The sequence below is a fragment of the Dermochelys coriacea genome, chromosome 18 (assembly GCF_009764565.3).
Source record: "Dermochelys coriacea isolate rDerCor1 chromosome 18, rDerCor1.pri.v4, whole genome shotgun sequence".
NCBI classification, from domain to species: Eukaryota; Metazoa; Chordata; order Testudines; family Dermochelyidae; genus Dermochelys; species Dermochelys coriacea.
In genome coordinates this window covers 11,018,139-11,030,503 of record NC_050085.1, presented here as the reverse complement: position 1 = coordinate 11,030,503, position 12,365 = coordinate 11,018,139, and the positions used below count along the sequence as shown (strand labels likewise).

General features: G+C 50.6%; 1 protein-coding gene across 1 annotated transcript; it reads right to left on the bottom strand.

The window, feature by feature from the left end:
• Nucleotides 1-1,830: 1,830 nt before the first annotated feature.
• On the bottom strand, nt 1,831-11,336 carry LOC122457103 (receptor-type guanylate cyclase gcy-19-like; the record flags this gene model as incomplete). The annotated part of the gene is made up of 5 exons (XM_043500201.1): nt 1,831-6,820; nt 6,979-7,116; nt 8,127-8,218; nt 10,486-10,584; nt 11,072-11,336. Coding segments are annotated over 5 exons (924 nt in total), but the record flags the coding sequence as incomplete, so codon positions are not given.
• Between the last annotated feature and the right edge of the window lie 1,029 nt (nt 11,337-12,365).

Here is a 12,365-nt window from a genome sequence, read left to right as displayed (position 1 = left end):
CTATATGGGTGTGAACACAGGGACACAAACCAGCCTTTTCAAAACCAAGGGGTGTTTAATCTCAGCAGTGGTAACACTGTATAATAATATCTAGCTTTTACTTGGTGCTTTTCATCAGCAGATCTCAAAGTGGGGGTCACTATCATGATCCCCATTTTACAGATGGGGAAACTGAGGCACAGAGGTGAAGTCACCTGCTCAAGGTCACCAAGAGGCCAGAGCCAGGAACAGAACCCAGCTCTATGGAATCCCAGTCCAGCGCCTTATCTACTAGGCAATACTGCCTCTCTAGCATACCAGGAGCAAAGAAGTATTAACACAACAGCGAGTCTACAGGTATAGCTGTTTTACCTAAAACTCAGCTAAGCCCGGCTTGTCCACATACACCCTCTTCTGGGGCTAAGGGCGACAGTCTGAGTCCCTGCACCCTCTCCCTGCCTCCCTCCCTCTTTCCTGCTCTTCTAGGGTTACCCTTTTTAATCCCCCTCCAAGGTACTTTGTCTGCCTTGGACTCCTGAATGTGGGCAGATGGGTTTGTGTCCCCTCCCACTGTGCTCTGCAGGGGGGAGAGGGAGCAGTGTCAGGGACAGACTTCACAGCAGTCGTTCTCTGAAGTTCTTTTAAGTATCAAGAGCTGGGGGGCTATCAGGAAAATTTGTCCCCTTTCCTGCTGGAATTAAACCACTTGTAATCTTATAGCAAACCTCACAGTCTGAATAAACCAATAGCATGTAATAGCAAAACAATACAGGCATCTCCCATGTCCTTCCCACTCTGTTGCACAGTTCCAAGGAGCAGGACCAAACCAGCTTGGCATTCCTCAATGCTGTCTTTTACCTGGGATGTGATTATTTCTGACACTACCACAATCTCTCGGCTCTGTGCACCACGCTGTGGCATTTCCCAGGAGCTAGCAAGTGACCTTGTAGCATGTTCTCAATCCACTTTCAGGCTCAGTGCCTTTTATTTGGATTCAGAAAAAACAAAAAGAAAAACAAGAAAGCACTAACATAAAGTCTCCATTAGAATGTGTCTGTCTTACTGTGCAAGATTTCCCATCTACCTCACAAGACTGCCCTGCCCTCCAGAGTCTCTCCTCACATTTACAGGCAGAATGCAATGTGCAGAAAAGAGTCACAATCGATGGTCACATTGTGGCATAAGTAAGGACTACAGCATTGGGCCTTTAGTCATGCAGGGGCATTTACACACCCGTGCAACTCCCCTGTTGAAGCCATGAGGGAAAAATCTGGCCTCTAGTTGTGACTGTCTCACACCTCACCATGTGCCTCAGATCTTGACTAGCTTGTGGCAGCTCTGTGGTTGTAGATCACGTTAAGCTTGTATGTTGTTGCTGGCATTCAATACGTGTGCGTGTATGTATATTAGTACACTTTACTCAAATCCACCTCGACACATTAGTATGTATATCCGTATTAAATGTATCTGGATTAGATTCATTTTTAGGCCAGAAACTCATTTCCTACTATTTTGACATTCTTTATAAATACAATTCAATAGCCAGCTTAACTGTCGTCTGATCAGCCTCCCTGGACAGGCAAAGAGCTTGGTGCAGTTCTGTTTGTTTTCCTCTCCCCTGTCCAGCATGTGCTTTCTCTCCCCCAGCCACCTCCACTCCTAGCTTTGATCTCCAGCTTTGATCTCCGTTAGGGGCTGGTTGAAACCGAGTATAACTTACTAGAATTCTCTGCTCTCTACTGCTGGCTCCTGCTTGGCTTTCCCACCTGTATTCATCACACACACACACACCACACCACCCCAATGCAGGTGAGAACATTTCTCTGGCCCAATTTAACCACCAGGTAGAAGTGGGAACTTTGCCTGTTGTAAGCGGGAGGTGGAAATGTTTTTGATCTGTGCTGGTATTCCCATTGTCATTTTTATGAAGCTGGAGGCTTGTCTCAGGACCTCATTTCAAGGGTGCCACCTGCCACTACATGCTGGTTTTAACCATCCAAAATGCTAACCAGCTACACAGAGACAGTTAGGAGTACATGTGATGTAGCCTCCCACCCCTTTTGGGTTGTGGGAAGAGATGGAAGGGAGAGGGCCAAGGACAGGTAAAGGAGATGGAGAGGAGAGACTGGGACAGAGGGAAGATGAGGGGGGAGAAAATGCTGAAGGTAAAACAGCAGGACAAATTCTGCTCTGTTCTGCGACCCCCCCCACCCCCCATGCCAGCTTCCATTGGCTCAGTGACTCCCTAAAGGTCTGATAAATGAATCCCAGTGATATTTAAATGGAAATGGTTTACAGCAGCATCGGGCAGGGTGGGGGCCGTGGTGCTGGTTAGGTTATTCCACAGAACTTCACGGCAGCATTGCCAGCTCTCGTGATTGCACCGTGAGTTTCAAGGTAGTTGATGTTTCTCTTATAAGCCTCAGCTCCTCGAGTCATGTGATTCTGTGGGAATCTCTGGTTCTTCTTCTTTTCTTTTTTTTTTTTAAAGTACAATTCTAGCCCTTGTGCTTGCAGAGAAACTTGACCCCTAAATGCTGGAAAACACAGAGGACAAATAAAAGGAACCCTAAAATGTACTAATTTGAAAAATATTTTTTTTTAAACCAGTTCATGATTTTCTGGGGCTTGACTCCTGGATTTGAACGCATGGAGTGAACATGGGAGCAGAGAATTTTGGTCTCTCTCCTTGCTAAGGGGATTCATGCTCTAAGGCAGCCCCTCTCTTCCCCTTTTACTTTCAGCAGCTGGCAACAGAAGAAGTGTGGCTGACAGCAAAGTGCACTGAAATCACCCTCACTGGGCCACCTCCCCTGCTTTGCTGGATGATTAGCGCTGATCACACAAACAAGGCTGGGGCACCTCAGCCAAGCCTTTAGTGACATCTCCTGGGCACTCTGTGACACAGCTGCATGAGACCCCCAAACCTGTTAGGAACCTGCTGGCACAGGAGAATTAGCATCAGGACAAGCGGGCTTAAAGGCTGGAGCCCTGGAGCAAATGCAGAGGTTCCACATGCTGCTGTGTTGAGAGGGTCTCAGTATTTCCCTCCAGCCAGGACAGTGTCTGCTCTGGGTCCTGCCTTCCAGAGTTTTCAGCAATGGCAGCAGTGCGGGGGCGGGCAGAGCTGGCCGGCCTGGCCTCAAGGAGTTGAGATGTGAATCTCTGGGTTGACAGGCCATGTAGATGTAGGTTGAAGGGATGGAGGAGGCTGTGCATAGACAAGCACACCCATGTTCCTTAAACACACAACGCCAGAGCTGAACATCACATGGTAACTCTTCTATGTTGTCAAGATTGACTTAGTTGGTCAGGTGGTAAATGCTCTTCCAGATGTCTGTCTGGCTTGAAATCCAGTAACCAATTAGACTCATCCTAGCCAAATATCCCCATCTATGGAGTTTGGAGAAGAGAGATCCCAGATCCACTGGGGTTTTTTTACATGTTCTACCATGGCTGGCTAAGCAAAACCCAGTTAAGGACACACGACTCTCATGGAGTTTAAAGCTCTGCTGTTTTTCCACTCACTATCCTGTTAAAGAGAGGGGTGAGGGCTAGTGGTCTGAGCTTAGGGCTAGGAGGGAAGAGCTCCCAATTTCTAATCCCAGCTCTGACATTGGTTTACTATGTAGACCTGGGCAAATCACTTAATCTTTCTCTGCCTCTGTTTTCCCCATCAATACTAGTAGTATTATTTGTATTGCCTAGGGACCTCGATCAGGGCCCTCAGTGTGCTTTGCATGGTACAAGCGAACAACAAAAAGACTCTCCCTGCAAAATTGGAACAGAGACATCCCTAACTCAGAGGTAGGTTGTGAGGATTACTTAGTTATGTAGGCAGAGAAGTCTGAGAAGTGCTAAGCTTTATTAGCAAGTCGACTTTGTGTGACCATAAAGACTGATATGAATCCGAGTGCCATTTGACATTAGTGTGCCTCTCAGAAGACAGGAGAATGCAAATGCAGGTAAATGGACATTAGTGTCTGTGCAAATGCATAGTGGATTCCCCACCATGAATAACCGAGGTCCTTCTTTAGAAATCATATGCTTCCCCCCCTCTGATTTAATGGCACAGCCACACCAGCTGATGCAAGATCTCCCACTGCTGAAAAACCAGAGTCCTGAGACCCCAGCATGCCGTTTCATGAAAGATAGAAAATCGTCAATATTTTATTTAATGCCGCTCTTGTAGGAGACAGCAGGAGCCTTGCGTTCATCTTTGGATTTACAGTGCTGATTGCAGCCACAGAAATTTGGAGCCCAGTTCCAAACAATGTTTGTCACTGTCAGGGGCCTTACCTAAAACTCGGCATCCATCCAGGAGGCAGACATGCTCAGAGACAAGGGGAGAGGTCTGTCTGTGCCTTTCACCCCTTCGTGTCTCTAATTCCAACCACAGATTTTTTTCCAGCCCAGACAGCCATGGCATAGTCATGGGTCCAGCTACTGCCGAGGCATAACGCAGGCAAAAGATGTCATTCCAACCAAGCTCAGGTCCCGGCTTGCCCAGACAAGAGCCTGCCCTACTAAGAGTCAGTCTCAGCAGAGGACCCAACCCGCTGGAACAGAGCTCCAAGCCTCACCTAGCGCCGGCCTTGCTGCGTTTCAAGCACAGCCCCCTCCCCCCAAATCACCTGGAGCCCAACTATCCTTTCACCACGCTGCTAATTGTGGAGCAGCACAGACCCAGTGCATAGAAAGAGGATCCACATTGGTCCTTCCTGTCTGTGGCAGAAGCAGACCCTGGCTGGGCTGGTTCAGAGCTGAACCAAAGCTGGGTGCACTAATGACACTAATTGCTGCCTGTCATCATGGAGACGGGGCCATTTTCTGCAATTTTCCTCACCGAAGCCGGGGAGGATCTGAACAGGCTCCTTTTCCATGCAAATAACTTGTTTCTGATCTCGATCCAGGATTTTCATAACAATCACAGACAGCAAAGTGCTCTTCCAGCTCCTGCTGCCCTGCATAACCAGCTGCCTCTCTCCCTCTCCTTTTACGGCTGCTTCTTTTGCACCTGTGGCATTTGCTTGCTCTGGCTTGAAAGTGGTGGCTTTTCAGCAGCGTCTGCTGCTTTCCCCCTCTCCTGCTTAACCCGCATCACATCTGCGGAGCGCTGGCTGAAGCCTGGTGGAAGGATTCCATCCTTGCAGTCTCCATGCAGTGCACCCATGTACCACGGCACCTCACTCAGTGATTTAGGAGACTTTCCGTAGCTTGACACACATGTGCTCCCTGCTCCTTGTCGGGTTGATTGATGGGACTGATGCAGGCTTTCAGCCTGTGAAGAGAGAACCTCAGCAGCATCCCTTTGATGTTTCACAGTCCCCATTAGTAACCAGGGAACTGGGATGGCCTTGCAGAAGACTACACAGACCAAATGGATCTGAGGTGCATGAAACAACATATATTCTGACAATAGAGAAATGAAGACAGGTTGCAGCTTCCCAATTGTGCCTGCCACCCAAACAGAAGACTTCTGCTCCTGAGACCACCCTGGGGCCTTGACTTCCTGTCCTGCCTCCCTGCAGTGAGCCCTGAACTGCTGATTCCCTTTTCTACAGTAGTTGCCTGACCTCCTGTTCATTGTGATTCTTTAAAAGAACTGTGGCTGAGATAGGTGTGCGGGGGGGAGGGGGAGGGTGCCTAATGGCTGCCACAGTCAGGGAGCGGCTGATGGCTTAGCACACCCTGTTTTCTCTGGATCAGATGCTGGAGAGAAAATTGCTGCCACTTGCTCATCGGTAATGTGGTGTGTAAATCCAACTGAGGAAAAAAAACAAGCTAAACTCTCAAAGGGCCCTAGCCTCCCCTCGCAATGTAAACTGAGCTGCAGCCTCATCTCGCTGCTCAGTTATAAATGGACTCCTCCAAGGCCTAGACAGAGATTTGGGAGAGGCCAGGTGGGGTGGGTATTTCCTCTGCTCTGGGGGAGAGCGGGGAAGATGGACTGCTGCAGGGAGTTAGAGAAAAGGAGAGTTAAGCACCCTTCACACACCATTCGTCTCACATAGACCTGGCCCAGAAAGACACTGGAATTAAAGAGGCATATTTCCATATTCCCTGACACACGGCACATGCTGGCTTTACATGCACCCTCTTCTCCATAGGTTGTTTGCTCCGAATTCTGTTAGCCAAGTTTCTGGACTCCTAGGGATATATTCTGCTTTGTTACACTGCAATAACACCAGAATAACATGACTGAAGTGAAAGGAGTTACACTGGTATAAATCTGGAGTAACAGAGCAGAATCTGACCTGATCTCTCTCTCTCTCTCTCTCACCCTGGTTGGTGTGGGGGTCCCAGCTGTAGCATCACAATGTCTCCTGGGTTAGAGAAAAAAACACTTTTTCCCTATTTCTACTCCAGTTTTAGATCCTAGCGCTGGCTGGCTTCCCTTGTTAATCGGAAGCCAGAATTATTGCTAAATACAAAAGATGCGGTACTTTAATAGCAAATGACGGTACCCGGGGAAAGTCCATTCCCTCATCATGGGTCACATCCCATCCTGTCACTTCCCATCCACAAACCCTGGGAGAAACCCATTTTTTCCCAGCAATCCACTCCTATAGTCTCCGAGATACTTCCCTTGGTCCAGACTGGCATCGTTGTCCCCTTGCCCAGACACTGGAGAGCCCAGTGGAACAATGTTACTCTTGAGGCTCTGTAGGTAGCTGTGATGAGACCCATTCTTCGGCTCCAGGCCTGCGTCGCTGATAGAACTCCCAGCTGTCCAAGCCAAGTCAGAGTTTACTCTGGTCTGGCTGGCTGAGCCCGTCCCATCCTGAGATGCTAAGGTGCTTCTCTCGCTCAGCATTGCACCCACGGAACCTGTACTCGACTATCAAACACAAAGGAACACTGGCGTTATCATCTATACACTGCAGGGGCCTCCCAATAACCTAGAGGCGAAAAAAAGATCCAAGTGCCCCACTTATCTCAGCCGATGACCATTCATTACACAGGACATCCCACAGACCAGAACACTCAGCCACTTACTTGTTGGACAGACATCAGACTGTTCTCCATCTTCTTTTTCCTGGAGATGGCTGGATTCCAGTGACAGACCAGGCTGTCATTTTGGACGCTGTAGTTCTTGTTCCCAAGGAGCCAGTAGGTTTTCATTTTGCCTTTGCCCTGGGCAAAAATGGGGAGAGAGCAGAACAAAACCCATTGCCACTGGCTGCGATCAGCATAGGGAACTACTGCTGTGGCCATGCCTACAATTTGTGTTGTCAGTGCCCGGGTCTGACACCCATAGGCCCTTTCTACTATCCTCTCCAGGGGAAATGATTGTGCTCATGGAAAGATTTCATACTCTGCACAGACTTGAGGTGCTCATACCACAAGCAGAAGGGGTATATTTCTCATGTGCCCAGGCTCCAGAGTGCTGCAGCTTCAGATCTATTCTGGACTAAAGGAAACAGCAGTGTCAAGCTGCTGAAATGGCTTTGGAGTGCAGAGAAAGGATCAGTTCCGATAAGGGACTTGCGGGGGCAGGACTGGCAGCATCATTCAGTGTAATGATGATGCTCTTGTATTTACTATATTTGCGCAGGGATTCTACCAGCCCCACCCCGGCCAATGAAGCCATGTGGATCAAATCCAGCAGCCGTGTTTCACAGCACACACCTTTAACATGACAGGGCAACATGCTACCACAGATGAGGAGACGTGGATTGCCCCATCTGGTTACACTGGAAGAGGGAACTTAGGTCAGCCATTGGACCTGGGCCTGAAAACCACAGTTAAGAGCCCTACTCCCGTGTGAAAAGTGTCAGGACATGATCATCCGGGGAGGAGGACCGGGACCTTTCAGTGTCATGTCTTATCCAAAAGGCAGCACTTCTAACAGCAGAGTAACCCCTAAAACCATGACCGGGCATCAAGAATTCCTCAAAGAGCTAAGTGTCTCTTACTAACTCACCAGCACCTCTTCCTATACAGCTGGCTTTTCCCTCGTGACCTCCTATCCAATCACCCACCAGGCCCAACCCTGATTAATTTGTGAGGAGGTCATGGACCATCACAGTGTGAGGTGATGGGACTTCACAGGCGGGGGGGTGGGGCGCGGATGGATCCATTTTCTGTTTTTTCCCTGTCCGATTAAATTGCTTTATTACTGCGGCCCCTCAGGAGACAGTTACCTTGATTTCGATTTCCCCTCTCGGCTCAATTTCATAGGCATCGTCCATAAGCAGAGCTCGATAGGTAGCGGAGCTGATGTGTATCTTCTGAGCTACAGATCAGGAGAGAGCATTAGAAGTGACGGGCGCCAGACCGTCCCAGAGCAGGAACAGCTCCCGCTCCTGCTCCTGTGGCTGCCTGGCCCTGCCTTGTCAGCACTGCCTGAGACTCAGCCGCTCTGGAAATCAAGGAGACTCACTGCGTGCAGCTAAAGCATGTGTGCGTCTTGGATAATGGAGGGTTGGGAGAACCATGGGGAATGCAAGGCCGGCGGAGAGTTCGGACTCGGTTCTTAGAGCAGGGGAGATGGTACGTACAAGGCAGTGGCTGCAGCCACTACTGCACCTCGCAATAACAGGAGCGTTGCCATGGCCCGGGTATCCATGGTATTTCTAAAGCACCTTGTGCTGGGCCAAGCTGCTCGAAGCACCACAGGCCTGGCAGGAGTACTCTGAGAAAAACGAGGTGTGGGTAAGCCTCGTTTTTCTCAGAGTACTCCTGCCAGGCCTGTGGTGCTTCGAGCATCTTGGCCCAGAACATTTGGCGCAGCGAGCAGGGTGAGAGACCAGATGCTGGAAGGGCGTCTGGCCACCCAACAAACGATTGGTGAGTAGCCAGACAGCCTGCTCCAGCACCCCAGACCACTCGCGGAGCGTATGGCTGGGGGTGAGGCGACGGATCTGATCCTTCAAGAGCCCGTTCAGGCGCTCAATAAGGTCTCTCGCTGTAGGCGTATATGGAAGATGGGAGTGCCAGTCCACTGCCATGTCTACGGCCCAGGTCTGTCGGCCTGGGCCGTAAAGTGGGTTCCCTGGTCGCTCTGTAAAGTGCGTGGAGTTCCATAGCGGGAGCACAGTTGCTGTAGCGCAGCCAACGTAGTAGCTACGGCCGTGCTGGCGCTGAGATATACAAACAGCAGGCCAGTATATGTATCCACAGCCGTAAAGGCATACTGCCAGCGCCGCTCTTGAGGCAAGGGGCCAATATAGTCCACTTGCCAATCCTGACAGGGACCTGCAGCCTGAGCAATTCTGCTGGTTGGTCCCGGGAGGGCAATGGGCGCCGAGCGGGAGCAAACTGGACAACTGGCACGAACCGTCCGACAGGCCGCCAAGGGCAGGGAGGCACCTTGGCGGAGGGCTGTGATTTGCGATGCTCGGGCTCCCCAGTGGCCTCCTTCCACATGGTACCGTTCCGCCAGCTGCAAGACCTCCCCGCGCGCCAGGGCATTGGCCGCCGCATTCCAGTGGGCCTCGGAGGTTTTAGCCTTTGTGTGCGCATCTACATGTCGCACGGCCAGAGGGACTCCATCCCAGGCAAAGCTCCGGTGTGCTGGGTTCCCCGCCTCCATGACTGCAACGCTTGGAGTCCCCGTTGCGGGTGGGTCACTAACCTTCAATACAGCTGTGGGTAAGCCTCGTTTTTCTCAGAGTACTCCTGCCAGGCCTGTGGTGCTTCGAGCACCTTGGCCCAGAGCACACCTGTTACTTACATATCGAAGTCCCTGCCTCTCCTTAAAAGCAGATGCTTAGCTTGCCTCCGACTGCTGCTGCCCTTTTCTGCTACGGGCATAGGCACTGACTTCTATTTTTCCCAATAGATGCTCCACCCTGGCCCCGCCCGAAGCCCCACCCCCCTCATGAGGCCCCGCCCTCCTTCTGCCTTTTCCTGCCCCACTCCGCCCCCACACCTGCCCTTCACTCGCTCCTCTCAGCCCCCTCCCCCAAGGCCCCCCGCCCACTGCCGGCTCCTCTCTGCCTTCCCTGAGCCCCCCACCCAACAGCTGGTGGGTGCTGAGCACCCCCTTATTTTTTTCCCGTGGGTGCTTGAGCCATGGAGCACCTACCGAGTTGGCACCTATGGCTATGGGTGATATACTAGTCAGGTTCTTGTGTCACCCACCTCGCCGTAGTATCCAAGCAGCTTCCCAGAGCACCTTAAGTGACATACTAGCATTTGCCAGGTGTCACGGTCTCTCTTTTTCCTTTTTCTCTCCAATGGGAAAATTGTGAGTGTGTGTGTGTGTGTGTGAGTGAGAATGCAAAGTGGTGATGGTTCCTGGAGCCTATGGGAGTTCATTCACCAGCCCCAGAGAAACCTCAATCACTTGCACACTTAACCCCTGCCATTGTGCTGAGGTGGACAGTGGGCAGGATGGATACGTTGGGTATTTCTGATGAGTCAGTCATCATGGTACCGACGTGCCCTGAAATGCGGACCTGAGCCTGTTTGGGGCATCGGCCTGTTTGCTGAATGAGCTCTGGGAGGGACAGGACTGGGAGGCGGGGGAAAGGGAAGGGAAACGCCTGAAACACTTACGCAGGCTGGTGGACTCCATGCGAGAAGCTGTGTTCACCGTGTCCCCAAAGAGGCAATAACGGGGCATTTTGTACCCAACAACGCCAGCTACGCAGGGGCCTGCAGAAATGCAAGGCAGAGAGAGTCCAGGGTTGAGAGAGGCCTGGCAGAAATGCCAGAGCAAAGTGAGATGCAGGTGCCAGTTTTAATCTCTTCTTGAGCATATCATTTCTGGCCCTCTGAAGTCAATAGGAGTTGCGGGCCCTCAGGACTTCAGGACTGCAGGCCCTCAATAAGTGCTTCAGGACTTGGCCAGCTATTAATACTTTGTACTGATGTAGCACTTGACATCGGAGGGTCTCAAAGCACTTTGCCAATATTAATTAAGCTTTAGAGCACCCCTGTGATGTAGGCAAGAATCCTTACCCTCCCTTGGCAGATGGAGAAACTAAGGCACAGAGACTTGGCCGTCTCAGGATCATACAGGGATTTAGCAGCTGATCTGGAAATGCAATTGAGAAACCCCAATTCCTGTCCCCACCCCGTCCTCAAATCACTCGACTGCTGCCTCTCTCCTGGTTTTGTTCTCTGGTATACATCTGCGCACCTGTGTGGATCCCAGCCCGCAGCTGCAGCCTGCCCCTTGGCATGTGGGGAATCAGGACCTGTCGGACCGCAGCCACCAGGTCCAGAGACATTTTGGCAATCTCATCAGCATGCTTCTCGCCATTCCTCTCCGGCAGGCCGCTCACCACCATGTAGGCATCGCCGATGGTCTCTATCTGATGGGAAGGACAAGCATCATTGAACTGCTGGTGCTGGTTGTGCCAAACCTCCCTCTCAAAGAGACATGTGGGCTCTTGATTCAGGGATCAGAAAAAAAACAGGTTGCCTGTGTGGCCCCCACCCACTGGCTAGATATTCCCTCCAGGAGGATGTTTTAGAATCACACCCTGTCCTGCCAGGCAGCTGGTATTCAATATTCTCCTGTGCTGTGAAGAGGTGTCGAAGCTTTTGGGGACATTCCTTGCACTATTTATCCCTCTGTGGGGGAGCCCCATTATCCTAGGTAGTGGCACTGGGACAGACTCTGGTCTTCAGAGGGTGGATTAAAGCAGTGGTTCCCAACCAGGGGTATGTGCACCCCGGGGCTATGCAGAGGTCTTCCGGGGGGGTACAGCAACTCATCTAGATATTTGCCTAGTTTTACAACAGGCTACATAAAAAGCACTAGCAAAGTCAGAACTAATTAAAATTTCATACAACTTTTTTATATTGCTCTATATACTATACACCAAAATGTAAGTACAATATTTATATCCCAATGGATTTATTTTATAACTATGTGGTAAAAATGAGAAAATAAGAAACTTTCAGGTATAGGGTTCTGTGACATTTTTGTGTTTTTATGTCTGATTTTGTCAACAAGTGGTTTTTAAGTGAGGTGAAACTTGGGGGGTACGCAAGACAAATCAGCTTCCTGAAAGCAGTACAGTAGCCTGGAAAGGTTGAGAGCCACTGGATTAAAGAATCAAAGCTACAACTCCCAGCCAAACTAGCGGATTAAGGGTTAAATTCCCAGATGCCAGCCCCTAATCAGCTCTGCTGGGGTCCCTGGGGGTTAGGGCTGGGCAAACAGCCTGTGGTTGTCTTGCTGAACCTGGCTTGATCAGTGCAGGTGACCCTTGTTGCATAATCAGGAATTTATAAGAGGCCTGGCTGCCTCTGAGGAAAAGAAAAAAAAACACCCCTGGGTAAGAGATGGGATCCCTCCACAGCTTGAACATGCCTGGTATGTACCTAGTTTGTTCCTTGGGTCCAGCAACTGGGTGTTCGCTTTGTCTGCAAGCTTATCTTAATACTAGATCTTTGCTGGCCCCTCAAAGGCTGGGGATGTCCTG